The 15521-nt window shown below is 31.6% G+C and overlaps 1 protein-coding gene across 1 annotated transcript in view; it reads right to left on the reverse strand.

Moving 5' to 3' along the window:
- Window positions 1–835: 835 nt before the first annotated feature.
- The window catches only part of LOC134705729 (furin-like protease kpc-1), a 39108-nt gene continuing 24422 nt past the window's right edge, over window positions 836–15521 (reverse strand). The window contains exons 17-23 of the mRNA XM_063564449.1: window positions 13876–13914; window positions 12832–12870; window positions 10630–10797; window positions 8505–8645; window positions 7706–7873; window positions 1778–1930; window positions 836–972 (exon numbers count right to left, since the gene is read on the reverse strand). Of these exons, the coding sequence (XP_063420519.1) occupies window positions 863–972; window positions 1778–1930; window positions 7706–7873; window positions 8505–8645; window positions 10630–10797; window positions 12832–12870; window positions 13876–13914 (818 nt within the window). The 3' untranslated portion in view covers window positions 836–862. The remainder of the gene's footprint in view (window positions 973–1777; window positions 1931–7705; window positions 7874–8504; window positions 8646–10629; window positions 10798–12831; window positions 12871–13875; window positions 13915–15521) is intronic.

Consider the following 15521-nt stretch of genomic DNA (forward strand, 5'->3'; position numbering starts at 1 on the left):
AAGAAGATGTGGTATGATTGCCATACCACATAGTCACCTATAAAACGCCCCGAAAGTACAATTTAAAACAATTCGAACGAAAAAACTAACGGCCTTTTTATGTACTTATTTTGAACGCTATATGTATATTTGCTTGCTTAAGGAGACTTCGTACATATAAAACTAAATCCTGGTATCTATGGTGAGTTTATTTGCAACCACTGGGTCGATGCCACTGCTGGTGGAGATTTATGTCCCCGAGGGTATCACCAGCCCAGTAGTCAGCACTTTTTGTGCTGACATGAATTATCATTGACACAGTTATGTTTATAACTGTTAACAAAATTTGAAGTTTTGAAATACTAAAGCTTCTCGACCTCAGGCATAGATTACCTTAGCTGGATTTGGCAAAACTTTTAGGAATTTTGGTCCTCAATGCTCTTCAACTTCTTAATCTATTTGGCCTTTTTAACCGTTTTGGTTTCGAGCGTCACTGATGAGTCTTTTGTAGACGAAACGCGCGTCTGACGTATATAAAAAAATTAGTCCTGGTATCTATGATGAGTTTATTTACAACAGTTAAATACTAAAATGCAACTGTATGAGAAAAATCAATCTCATATATAGAGGAGTAGGAGTTGCATGGAGAAGCCATAAACTTTCGGTAGAAAAACCGACTTACTGAGTTGAGTTCAGCCGCAATAGCATGGTTCGAACTCACAGCCTTAGCGTTGACTAATAAGTGACTACACTTGTTGAACGACTCAGACCACTTCGTCACCGATGACCCGTGAATTGATTGTATGTCAGTATTTTAAAAATCAGAGTTCATTAGAAAAACAGGTTATATAAATTGATTTTATTTTACAAATAGAATAAACAATTAACAAAGCCCGCATGTTTTTTGACAATGTACGGTTATTACATAGTCCGTTGTACGGCATTGGTGTCTTCTAACGTAATCACTGCAACTAGCATAAGTATCACAACAACCTGAAAAAAGAAATATACATTTCTCTACATAATCAATTCTTCAAATTGTTTGTATGAGTCGTTATTTCTTTTTCTGTACACTTGACTGGGACTGTCAAAAGAGCTGTAGATCGATATCATAAGAACGAAACTTTAAATGATTTGATATGTATCCTTATATTTCATCTACGAACTACTTTACGTATCAATCATATCACTTCATAACTATTGTCTAAATGTATTTCTATCCATTGCTCATATTACAGAATCCCATTGTTTTATGCTAAGTATATATATAATTGATCAGATATAATAATAGATTGTTATTTATCAGGTAAAATGTGTTTGAAACGAGAACAAACAGCCCATTTGTATCCTAATATCTGTATATAAAATGACTATTTACCAAAGTTTCATCATGACATTGTTATCAATTCAATAGACATTTTTTACATAAATAAGGCCGTTAGTTTTCTCGTTTGAATTGTTTTACATTGTCCTATCGGGGCCTTTTATAGCTGACTATGCGATATGGGCTTTGCTCATTGTTGAAGGCCGTACGATGACCTATAGTTGTTAACGTTTGTGTCATTTTGGTCTTTTTTGGATAGTTGTCTCATTGGCAATCATACCACATCTTCTTTTGTATATGGACTTGTTACTAAAAAGCGTTTGGTGTCGGTTGAAAAAAATCTTAAACAACCATTTTAGTCCGATTTCATTGGTTTTGTACATTTGTTCTTTCAAATCTGAACAGAAAGATGAGTCTCGATAACAATGCTTTATTGGGAGAAGCGTGAGTAATAACTATTCTGAAAACACTTACTATGAGGAAGACATGGTGTGAAACAGTCCTTCGATTCCCGTCTGTTACCATGACATGTACCTGCGCATTGCCGTCTACGATCACGGGTTCCATAACCAGATGTCGAAGAGCATCGTGACCATTGTGACCATTGTGACCATTCTCCCAACATTCCTACAAATTTTATTCGTATATAGTTAATTATCCAGATTTATTTTACCACGCAAAAATCGTGATCTTCGATAAAAAAAAAAAATAGCCAGCAGTACCAGCACAAATATTGACGCTTCACAGTTAAACTGTTTAATTGTTTTGTTTTGCTCCCAAAAATATGAAATATTCTTCTATTAATGGATATGATACAAGGAGGATTGTAACAACGTATACTACAATGTATCAGTTTAAAGCCATGCATTTGGTGTCCCCTCAAGTTTTTCAATCTGTGCATTGACTATTTAAAATTTTGGTTGTAATTAAACTGATGTCGGGTATTCGTCAAGGGGCACAAACATTACGATATATATCACTTAATTAGATATGAACGTGTTCTTTTTTTTTTTACAGCAGTGATAGCAGTGGGTTTTTTTATGCATTAATTTTTCATATATATTTATATGAATGCCATACGATAGCGGGAATATCAGGTTCACAAGAGATTAACATTTTGGAATAAAACAAAATATACACACGATGGTAAATGAATAAATTGTTCTTTAAAAAAAATGGATAACAAATGTGTTTTCTATGACTTATTTATCCTATTTGTTTTTACATCATAAAGGAGACTGTCCAGTGAGATGCTTTTTCGGTCCCATAATATAGCAGCTTTACAAAAATGTTAAAATGAAAACTTTTAGCTATTTATTGGAAAGAAGAATATATTCTGTTACATAAATATGGTTGTGTATGACAATCATTGTATATTTATCGGGTACTAGATTCGTTAAGCTAAATTACTCAAATCTTCACAATTTTAGCATATGAGCTAAATCTTACACAGTTTCCGTCTTAAATAGAAGTGGCCGCATTTGTGTTCATTTTTAATTTTTAAATGTATTTTATGATAATACATAAGATATATAAAGGTTGAGAGTGAACAGATGGGGCCACTTAAATTTTTAAAGAGTTTGAAAAGTGACACATTATGGCATATTTGAAATATTTTTCATATAAAAGCTTGTATTTGAGCGTCTTAAATGACTAAATTAGTTCATGTTTTCCACACAAACTAATTGAATCGCCTAATTGGACACTTAAGTGTTAGAATAGTTATCAAAAGTACCAGGATTATAATTTTATACGCCAGACGCGCGTTTCGTCTACATAAGACTCATCAGTGACGCTCAGATCAAAATAGTTAAAAAGCCAAACAAATACAAAGTTGAAGAGCATTAAGACCCAAAATTCCAAAAAAATTGTGCCAAATACGGCTAAGGTAATCTACTCCTGGGGTAAGAAAATCCTTAGTTTTTCGAAAAATTCAAAGTTTTGTAAACAGAAAATTTATAAAAATGACCATATAATTGATATTCATGTCAACACCGAAGTGCTGACTACTGGGCTGGTGATACCCTCGGGGACGAAACGTCCACCAGCAGTGGCATCGACCCAGTGGTGTAAATAGTTATCAAAAGTACCAGGATTATAATTTTATACGCCAGACGCGCGTTTCGTCTACATAAGACTCATCAGTGACGCTCAGATCAAAATAGTTAAAAAGCCAAACAAATACAAAGTTGAAGAGCATTGAGGACCCAAAATTCCAAAAAATTGTCCCAAATACGGCTAAGGTAATCTACTCCTGAGGTAAGAAAATCCTTAGTTTTTCGAAAAATTCAAAGTTTTGTAAACAGAAAATTTATAAAAATGACCATATAATTGATATTCATGTCAACACCGAAGTGCTGACTACTGGGCTGGTGATACCCTCGGGGACGAAACGTCCACCAGCAGTGGCATCGACCCAGTGGTGTAAATAGTTATCAAAAGTACCAGGATTATAATTTTATACGCCAGACGCGCGTTTCGTCTACATAAGACTCATCAGTGACGCTCAGATAAAAATAGTTAAAAAGCCAAACAAATACAAAGTTGAAGAGCATTGAGGACCCAAAATTCCAAAAAATTGTCCCAAATACGGCTAAGGTAATCTACTCCTGGGGTAAGAAAATCCTTAGTTTTTCGAAAAATTCAAAGTTTTGTAAAAAGTGTCCAAAATCTTTCTTCAGATAAACCTGAAATTTGAGGCCAAAATTGGACTTTATCGGACCTACCCCTTTATGTACCCGCTACGTTTTTATTATCAAATACAAATATACTAATAATAACTAAAATAAAATAAAGCGACCTATCTCGCCAATGTTAGCTTTTAATAATTTGCTCATTGTGTGTGTTTTTTGCACTGTTTATTTAACGCATCATGTAAATATAACAGAATTTGATGAGGCTGTTATTAAAGAGAGATGGTTAGCGCTATAGAACCAGGTTTAATCCACCATTTTCTACATTTGAAAATGCCTGTACCAAGTCAGGAATATGACAGTTCTTGTCTATTCGTTTTTGATGCGTTTTGTTATTTGATTTTGCCATGTGATTATGGACTTTCCGTATTGATTTTCCTCTGAGTTCCGTATTTTTGTGATTTTACTTTTTGTTAGCAGCTTTTGAACTATTTTAAGTTGATGTGTCAGTTTTGCATTCAAAAACTTCATAATAAAAGAGAAAAATATAGGATACAATTGCATATCTGTGTTACCACTTTTTATCTTTTAATCTGTGTTCACCAATACGTTCTTATTTTAAGATATGAATCAAATAGTGAAATGGGGAATTTGCGCGCAAAATGATAAATTTTAGAAATTTAATTCAGTTCATCAGAATATATAGATATGAGAAGATGTGGTATGCGTCCCAATGGAACCACTTTCCATGCGAGCCACATTTATAAAAGCGAATCATTGTAGGTCAAAGTACGGTCTTCAACACGGAGCATGGGCTTATACCAAACAGCAAGCTATAAAATACCAGTCTTCGTTCTGGTTACACGAAATTATATTTTATTACCATACAAAAGTGAATTTTCATTTCTGTTGAGCATAAATCAAAGGTGAGGTTGACCTTATTTCATATCCAGTACTAGGAAATAAATGCTCTTTAGAACAACACAAAAGAGTCAAACTATTATTTTGATTGAACAAAACCGTATTGTAGAAAAGATTTGAGCTGTATAAGCTATAAGTATCAAATTGTACATTGCAGTTAAGATATATATTTGAATAATACATTAATGTAAATGCACGTGAAAGTAAGAAATGTGCTAATACAAAGGAATCATCGAACGCTCCATTGAACACCCTTTAAACCGCATATACATTGAATAAGAAAACTATTCAAAATTAAAAACCAATTGTTCAGAGAACTATTGAAGGTCTTTCCACCAGTAAATATCTATTTTGATATTAAAATTTTAAAACTCAGTCTAAAATGTCAGTGCCGATTGGTTTTTGATGTATAGAACTGATATGAATTTAAAGCAAAGATCAAAATCTAGAACGTCAAATTAACCTATGACCTTGACTTCAATTTCAAGGTCACAAATAGAGAATTTCAAATCAAAAGACCCTAAGTCTCTAATATGTATGGTTATATCACTTACGCATAATTCTGAATATGATAGGGGCAAAAACTCCCATTTATTGCTTACGCACCTTGCAACCAAAAATATTAAGTTACGACATGTCGCAACTAACAATTTAGTAAAAATAATTTGTCAATATCTTATAAGGTTAATGAAAATGAGTGAAAAAAACAAAATCTAAATTAAGAGTATGACCTTGACCTTTGACCTTGATCAATTTTTCATTTGTTAACCAAGATCTTAAATTAAACGCACCCAGGACTCTATCACTTAGGGTTTACCAGTTAGAAATGCATATTACTTATATCATATATAGAAAGGGGGATAACTCCCATATGGAGTCTCCGGATAGCTTCAACTAAAATTAATCAATTCATCCTGAGGATATAACGAGCAGTTTGGTAAAATTTTGTCGATTTCTTTTACGGTTGAGACATATAAGTAATAACATGAAAAACAGTGTTTGGGGAGATAACTCTTATATGGGAAAGTATTCTGTTAGGCAGAGTTGGTTCAGAAGCGTATTAACTATTCGATATCATATTCCAAATATCTAAGCAACATATTGGGAAACAAAAAAACAGCGAAGGAAAAAAATTTGGCGGAAAAAAAAAGAATTAAAAACGAATTGTTTAGAGAAACATTGAAGGTCTTTTCACCAGGAGGGATCTGTTTTGATATGAAATATTAAATTTGGTTTTAAAATATCAATTTCAGCGTCAAATGACAACTTATTGTACGCTGATTCCAAAAATATAAAGTTTCTATGCAAAGAGATATGAATAAGGGAGATAATTTCCTACTTCCGGTTCAGAAAATGTTATTTCCGGTACTGTGTTATAGTTTACTTGACGCTGATTCCAAAAATAAATGGGTTTTACGTACTTTTACAATAATTTATTACAAAAATTAGCTACTTCTGGTTTACAAAAGGTCACTCCCGGTTAGCTTTTTCAACGTCATATTGATTGAAACCTGATGAAAAAAGTCTAATTGCTTAACATGAATACATATGAGATAAAAGAAAAGGTCAAAATCTAGAACGATAAATTAAAATATGACCTTAAGCTCAATTTTAAGGTCATATATCAAGGACCTCAAATCAAAAGACTCTTGGTCTCTACTTTATATTGTTAATGAGTTATACAACCATACGACTGATATTAGATATAAAAGGGGGGAAAACTCGCATCAGATATTTACTTACCCTTTGACTAAAATTTACGTGTAAAGACATGTCGCAACTAACAATTGTGTGAAAATATTTTGTCGATATCTTATAAGATTTTTGAAAATTAGCGATATAAAGCCAAAATATATTTTTTTACATGAACTCAACCTTTGACCTTGACCTCATTTTCATTTTTTTGGACCAAGTACCTCAAATCAAAAGAAACTAGTCCTCTATCACTTATGGGTTTCCAGTTAAATTACAATTAACTTATATCAATTACAAATAGGGAAATAACTCTCATATGGAGACTCTTTGCGGCTTCGATCAAAAAAAAACAGAACATCCTGAAGATATGACGAGCAGTTTGGAAAAATGAATGTGTCGGTTTCTTATACGGTTGCGAAGCCTTAGAGATAACAAAATAAACAGTGTTCGGGGTAAAAACTTTTATATGGGAAAGTATTCGGTTAAGCAGAGTTGGTTTCAAAAGCATATAAACTGTTCTATATCATATTCCAAATATCTAAGCGACTTCTTGCGAAACAAAAAAAAAAAAAAAATAGCCAAGGAAAAAAGTAAGGTGGAATAAAAAAATAATAAAAAAAATAATAATCAGAACAAAAGCAATAGGTCTTTCAACCGAAAAGGTCGAAAAACCTAATAATAATCAGAAGAAGAGCAATAGGTCTTTCAACCGAAAAGGTTCCAGTAGAATGATGACGCAACAACAGAAAATTCTGACGTCATTAAGGAAAAGTTATGGTTGTATGACGTCAACAGTTTAAGTGTCTTCGATTCTCAAATAGCAACCCGAAAAAAGTTAGTTTTGTCAATAGAAAAATTAGAATAATTAGGTTTACAATATATGATACTTTAAGGCGTCTATCTGTATTCATATCGAGTATAATTATTAAAAAAAGTATAATTATGAGATTTAAATTTGTGCTCATTCTTTTTTTTCTTTCATGTACTGTTGTTTGTTTGTGAGTCGTTTTTATATTTTGTTTTCTGACATATGAGTTTGAATGGCCATTTGGCATCGTTTGCCTCGTTTTTGACATGGGACACACTTATGGTTGGATTAAAAAAAAACTTGTCGTCTTCTTTATTTGTTGCTTTCGTAAATTATTAACCTAACCATTATATTGTACTTCAGTTTGACATTCATGATTGTTGCATTGTCCTGTTTCAGAACGTTCGCCTGAACAGTGTCCTGAATGGCATTGTCTACGCCGGCTTCGAGTTCCTCGTCCACATGTTACCGAGCATATTGACCATTGGTTCCAATTGGTCCAAGATCCTTGATCTTAAAATAGAGACATTTAGCCTTGAAATATTAATGTTGTCATTAATACATGATAATTAACTTTCTCAGATATAAATCTATTTTACATATACGTATGATTGGATCTAAGGTGTATTGTTTTAATATGGGGTGTCGCTGTTAAGTGAATCTCATGTGACCAAGCTATTGGACCTTTAAGTTAAAAAAAATTAACCTGACATTAAGATATTAATGTATTAAAAAGAAATGAAAATCTAAACAGTGATATATCTAAAGTGAAATATTTTTCAACCATAGGGGCTACGGGTGAAAACTTTCATTATTTCGTGACAAGTGGTTCCTGGTTTCTATATATTATAAGTAAACAATTAAAAAAAATGAATGTGGACACGCTCTAGGTGTATAGTTCAAATAAACAATAAAAAGCTAAGCAAAAAACTTAAATGGTGTAAACGAAATTTAAGGTCGTTTTTGGTCAATATTGCAAAGTAAAGTAAAAACCAAGTTATAAGTTTGTTCGTTGGTGTTTCATTCATATAAGTTATAGTTGACTTAATTGGAATGTATACCGTTTACAACATTTATTAATATGAGATAGCTAAAAAGAGACATGATTCTATTACTATGAACAGTTTATTTTATCGGTACTCACATGCTCTTGACATCTCACATGTTTTCCCACATCCGTTGAAACAACATTTTTGATTGACGGAACAATCTGAGTCATAAGAACACTGTTCCATACATCTGGTTGTTAACTCATTTTGAGGTGGACATACACCAGATCTCCTTCCTGTAAAGATTTCAAAGGAGTATGTTCGATAAGGTCCTAAAATGGCCCCCTTTTTTAGCGTAAATTTCAAATTCAGATTTATCGACCAATATCACGTTAAATTACAGCTATTACCAATGTTATTTCAACTGATCGGGCGGAGCTAGGTTATAATTTGCATAAGGACAGTCTATTTGAAGATGTGTGTGATAAGGATGATTGCCGTTATAATTATTACTGATTTCTAATCACCTATCAGTGTCATCAAAGGAATTTACAAAAGAAATTACTGGACACTTCATTGATGAGTTTATCCTAATACACCTATCTATAGATGGACTGGTTTATTATGAGCGAACCGGTTAAACTCCGCCCAGTCAAGTGAAATAAATCGAGTAATAATACATTGACTAGTTAGAATATAAACCATTTTATTGAAAATTTTACGTTTCTGCGTTTCATTATGACGTCACAAGTTGTACTCATATTAATTTTTCAGGAAAAAGTCAATGAAAATGGGTAAATTTCCATAGATTATTGGACAGGAAACATAGAGCGCATACGTCGACAACAAAGATCTTTAAAAATAATGTCTGTAAAGACATTTCACATGTCTTTTTTTAATCTTAAGCTTGTCGACGCCTGCGCTCTATGTTTCCTGGTCCTTCACTTGGTTGAAATCTAGCTGATTTTGTCAAATTTCACCAAAATCCCTTATTTTGACCTGTTTTGGATGTAAAAATCAACGTGTTAGAATTAAATTTGGACAAACAAAATTCTGTTTAACTGTCTTACATGTATTTAAGGCAACTTAAAACATTTATTGTCTTGTAACTATGAACTTTATAATTGGGGCCAAATATGGCCCTTACTGAACTTACTCCTTTAAGGGACACTTTAATACCTACTTGGGTGTATCGACCATTGTAATCGAATATTTAAGCATGATCGAGTTTACGTGAATTATACTACGATTCTTGTATGTTGTGCATTATCTTATATTATATTAAGTCCACTGACAGGCATGCATATTTATAAATGCCTATGATTCTTTTGTAGATATAATTTGCAAAAATGTTACAACAAATATCGATTTCAAGTTATCAAATTATACATCAAACCAAAAAATAGAAAACAAACATCCAAAAATGAATCGTATAATGAAAGTTGACATATTGATGAATTGTGAGTATTAACACATGCACGGTTTTACTATCATTTTGATAAATTACATACCTGTCCCTGATGAAGAGATGACATTTAGTTTTCTATCAGATTTGAATTGATTTTTAACAGCTCAAAATTTCTTATTCAATCACTTGTGTTCTTTGATATGTCTATAGATACACATATTGTTACATGCTGTGAGCATATTTCGATTGCTATAACTGTTTGAATAAGTTATAAACTCCTTAAACTTTGTTGAACACTAAAAGGAGAACTATATAAGATGAATTTGTACTCGGGATATTTTTATCTGTAGCTACACAACAAGCTCGGGAAAGTGTCTTTTTCGTAGAAGCCACTAACCTTTTGGAACATAATTAAGGTGTAATTTTGAAATTTATATTTGTGCTCTTTCTTTAATTCTTTCATGTACTGTTGTTTGTGACACACAGGTTCCCGTAAAATATTGACGCCACAACCGAAAATTCCGACGTCATTAAGGAAAAGTTATGGTTGTATGACGTCAATAGTTTAAGTGTCTTTGATTCTCAAATAGCGACCCGAAAAAAAAAAATAGTATAATTAAAAAAAAAAAGTATAATTATGAGATTCAAATTTGTGCTTATACTTTTTTTCTTTCATGTACTGCTGTTTGTTTGTGAGTCGTAGTTTTTAGCCCTGATGTCGTCTGATTATATTTTGATTTCTGACATGAGTTTGAATGGTCATTTGGTATCGTTTGCCTCCTTTTTGACATGGGACACACTTATATATGGTTGGATTAAAAAAAAACTTGTCCTCTTCTTTATGTGTTGCTGTCGTAAATTATGAACCTTACCATTATAATGTACTTCATTTTGACATTCCAGATCACTGCATCGTCTTGTTTCAAGACGTACGCCTGAACATGATCCTGAATGGCATTGTCTACGCCGGCTTTGAGTTGCTTGTCCACATGTTACCGAGCAGCTTGACCATTGACCCCAATTGGTCCAAAATTCTTGATCTGAAAACAGAGACATTAAGTCATTAGTGATTAATGTTGTCATCAATACATGATAATAAGCTTTCTCTGATATAAATCTATTTTACATTTACGTATGGTTGGATCAAGGTGTATTGTCTTACTATGGGGTGTCACTTTTTAAAGTGAATTTGAGGTGATCATGATGTCTGACCTTTAAGTAAAAAGAAAATAAAATTAAACTGACATTGGTAAATAGAAATGAAAATCTAAACAGTGATATTATGAAATTTGGGGAATATCTTTCAACAACAAGGGCTAAAGAGGTAAACATTCATTATTTCGTGATTCCTCCTTGTGACGACATAATTAGTTTAAGAACATGTCTCTTCCAAATCATGCCAATTTGAACTAAATTGAGGATTAAACTTCATAAAGCCAATTGTTTTTTTCCTAATTTTTGAAGCAACAATATCTAATTTATAACTGCCACCACCTTAGCGTAGCTAGCTTTTAGATCAGTCTTTCTTATTTGCGTGTCGAATTTCTGTGTGCAAGCAATACTTGTTGCATATTCAATTTGTCGATGTAGACCATTGTAAAAGGGAGCTTATGACAAAAAAGATGTGTTTTTCTCTTCAAATAACAATTCTGACAGAAAAATCACAATGCAACAAATATTTAACAAAATTGCAAGTTTATGTGTTCGTTTATTTAGGTTTTGACTCGCATACAATTTTATAAATTATTTGATTAAGAAAACTATCAATATCACCTCCATATTTATTCCACGTTATTTCTGTTTGAAGTTCTTTTCGAAAATAATTTTTCCCAGGTTTACGTAATCGCAATAGTTTTTAATGCAGGATTGAATCAAGGAGTTAAGCAACTAAATTTCATGTCGTGATGACATTTTAAGATTTTACAAATGTATGTTTTGATAATTTGTTGTGATTTGGTAATTTGCTATGTATGATTTTTATAAAAAAATAAATTAGAAAATAACTGCAATTTTTTATTACATTTTGTTCTAGAATTGTATTATATACTAATCGCAAAAGTCGGAGCCAAACAGTGCTATAACATGTTTCTAAGATTAAAATTAATGAGTCGTTAATACACTGGTTTAAGAACCTTCGATTCTTTGCTTTTCACTTGAAAAGTGTATCGTAATTATGATCGAATATTGAAGACATATTAGTGTACATGAATTGTACGATGAATCGTATATGCAATGCACTGTTTCATATTATTCAAACGCACTTAAAGGCATTGAAAATTATTTGAAATCAGTTTCTTGTAAAATTAATGTTCATGAAATGTTTTGAACTATTGCATTAATTGCAAACTTCTAGTAAGGCCTATATTCGCGCTTTTTTGCATCTAATACAAATGTGAAACATATTATCGACACATGATATTTTATTCAGTTATTGTTGATCGCAAGCTTATTAAATGTCGAAGGTTACCGGATAATATTATTGATAAACAATCAACATGGAACCGTGCATGTTTTAATGTATTATATTTTCCATGCGTTCCTATTTTTTAAGGTAACTTTTCAATAAGAGATTTTAAATGATTTGGTATATTTCATTTGTTCTTTAATTTTCAATTATTACAATTTTACTTCCAATACAGTTTTTTTCTTTCATCAAGGTTTAATCTGCTGTGCGGTGGCCTATGTTTAAATAAGAGGTACTGTACTTAGTCCAGGCACACAGAAAAATATCTGCGAATTAAAGCACAGAAAAACAATGATTCAAAAGCAGTGCATTTTTGAAGGTTTGATTCGATACAGGAGTCTTTCATACCAGTTTACATATACTTGTGATATATTGAGACTTTTTTTAGAAACATTTTTTAACTTTTCTTTTAACTTTGTATAATATGCATTGGTTGTATCACTGACGTATTATGTTAGAATCCTGGTACCTTTGATAAGTAATTAAGCAGTTTTTTTAAAACAATTTCCAACAAGTATTATTTTTTTCTTTTCATTAATTAAGACATAATAATAATTTTGCGTATTTGAACATGAATAATTTTACTGTTATTTTTTTTCAAATAAATTACCTGTCATTAATGAAGAAGCCACAGCTTGTGTTCTGTCAACTGCAAAAAAAAAAGATTCTAAATTTTTAAAAGTTTTGTTGTTCACTCATTTGTGTTCTATGATATACCTACAAATACAATGATACGAGTATACAATTATTGCAATTACAGTTGTTATTAGTTAAAACTCTCAAAAAATATACATTGAAGTATTGAAGAGCAGCAGTGTCATGAATTTAAACAGTTTTAGTTGATAAGAAAGGCAAGACTATTTCAATGATTTATTTTTGTATTGCATAGTTTTATATACCATAATACGTTATTTATTCTACAAGAACTTTTATAGAAAGTTGGCCACTTCTACGAAGCAGTTATGTTTAACGAATGAATTGCCTACGCTGTATGTTATAGTAAGTGAAGAGAATGACATTGTTGGCGTCAATGTCTATAAATTTTATGTGGACACTGTTTATCACATTCATAAATTAATTAAATGCAGATATACCATCAACGTTTAGATGGTGAACATTTGCCCTGAAGTAAGTTATACTAAAGGTAAAGGCAATTATAACGTTTTTGTAATTGATATAAAACATTTATCCGTTAACGTTTGCGTTTGTAACTGTATTAAAGACAATATCCTTTGCAGTACACCCCCCTCCTCTCCATTTTCTTTTTCCAAATTTATATTCACAGCTATAGACATTGAAAAAATGCAGAAATTTCAATCAACATGAAAAGGGGAACTTTTCTGTTCATCACACGAATTTCAAGCAAGTATGATATTATCATTATATATACTTTTCCGTTGCACCCCTTCTTAAAAAGGATCATTCAGTCTCGTAAAAATGTATGCCTTTAGAATATATTCCACATTTATTAAATAATGATAAATCCATTAGAATGCATATAAACTAAATAGTTTATGAAGACAAAACCTTGCTCGAAAGTTGCATTTTCTTTATTTATACTAGTTGTTTAAATGAAAAGTTATCTCTTGTAAACAGAAATATAACAGAGATGAAGCAGATAAACACCACGGTTAACTATTTATAAAAGTAATACCTTGCTCTGGCAGTGATCTAACTGCTGGTGATGGTCGATCTACAAAACAATCAATGATATGATTAATCCTATAATTCATAACAAATCCTAATTGCATAATTCCCAATTTTATAATTCAACATTCTTTTAATTTGTTTCATACATTCTTTATTATTAGAATGCAATGCGTTATTAGGGGTTTAGGCTTGTGACATAATGTCTTGACAAGCAATGGGGGGTTGGGGGGGGGGTGGGGTGGGGGGTGAAAACGTCAACTTAAATCATCACCACTACATGGTGGGATGCATTAGTTAGTAATATGGACCATGTAATAAGTTATTAAAGGTACCAGGATTATAATTTAGAACACCAGACGCGCTTTTTGTCTACATAAGACTCATTAGTGACGCTCATATCAAATATTATTAAGTCAAACAAGTACAAAGTTAGAGAGCGTTCAGGATCCCAAATTCCATAATATTCGTTATTGTTTGTTTCTTTTTGGCGATAAGGAGTAAAATAAAATCTGTAAAATTTCAGATCTTGCGAAAATCTGTAATGTCTAGAGAAAATACGTCAAACGTTTTGTTTATTTTCCCATTTTAATTTTTGATTTTAATAAAAGCATACCACAAGTTCTAGTCCAAATATTCATTGTTTAAAAAGTCTTGGCAATAAAAATTCAGGGGAGAATTTTTTTCCCCCCCCTAAATTCTCATTTTAAAACACACTCATCATATTATTCTACTGACGAGCCTTTGAAGACGAAAGTCGAGTCTGGTCTGGCATGCAATGTTCAATACGGAGGCTTTTATGATGAGTTTATTTACTCTTGTTTTTATTACGTTCTTTTTATTTGTATATTTTGATTTTAACGTATTTTTTTGTAAAGCTAGCTATGAGTCTCGAAATAAAGATAAAACATATTTCTCATAGATTTGATTTTGCTCTTAATGATTTTCACTGCTCTGTTTAAATATATTAGGTTTAAAACGATATGCTGTAAATTGATAAGCTCGAAATAAAGAATTCAAAATGCAGAAAAAGTCCGTGTTCTTTTTTTGAGACTTAATTAATTGAAAATGTGGCAGGAAATGATTCTCTCTAGATTTTACATTCTTTTAAGATTGGCATATTTTTATAAAAAAAAATATGAAAGAGTAAAGATTTTTATAAAATGGCTATTTATATCATATTTTATATAAAAAAAATGGGGTAAAATACACCAGAGCTAAAGTCATATATCCAAAATAGACTTATCAAACTATGAACAGAACTATAAGTTAACAGGCAAATTATTTGTTTGCTCTACATGGATAAAACTAGTGGACCCGTAATATCTGACCAAAACAAGAGAAGATAATATCCCTTGACATTATACAATAGGAGAAAATTATTTTCAGACTCATAAGTGAAAAACGGACGATTGCTATTGACCACCGGTTATTTTATGGGTAATGTTTCGAATATTTTCTAATGATTGGTTCAATCCGAGTGTTTGCAAGTTTGTTATTTATTTTCACTTACTTTTTCTTGGAACATTAAATTTTGTGTGGAAGTATACCGATAGAGAAATCAGTATTAAGTGTTTTGCCACATGAAATCGGGTTGCAAAATATTTATAATTTGACTAATTTTTATATTAGAAATTAAATTAAGGGAGTATA

The sequence above is a fragment of the Mytilus trossulus genome, chromosome 2, assembly GCF_036588685.1.
Source record: "Mytilus trossulus isolate FHL-02 chromosome 2, PNRI_Mtr1.1.1.hap1, whole genome shotgun sequence".
Classification (NCBI taxonomy): Eukaryota; Metazoa; Mollusca; class Bivalvia; order Mytilida; family Mytilidae; genus Mytilus; species Mytilus trossulus.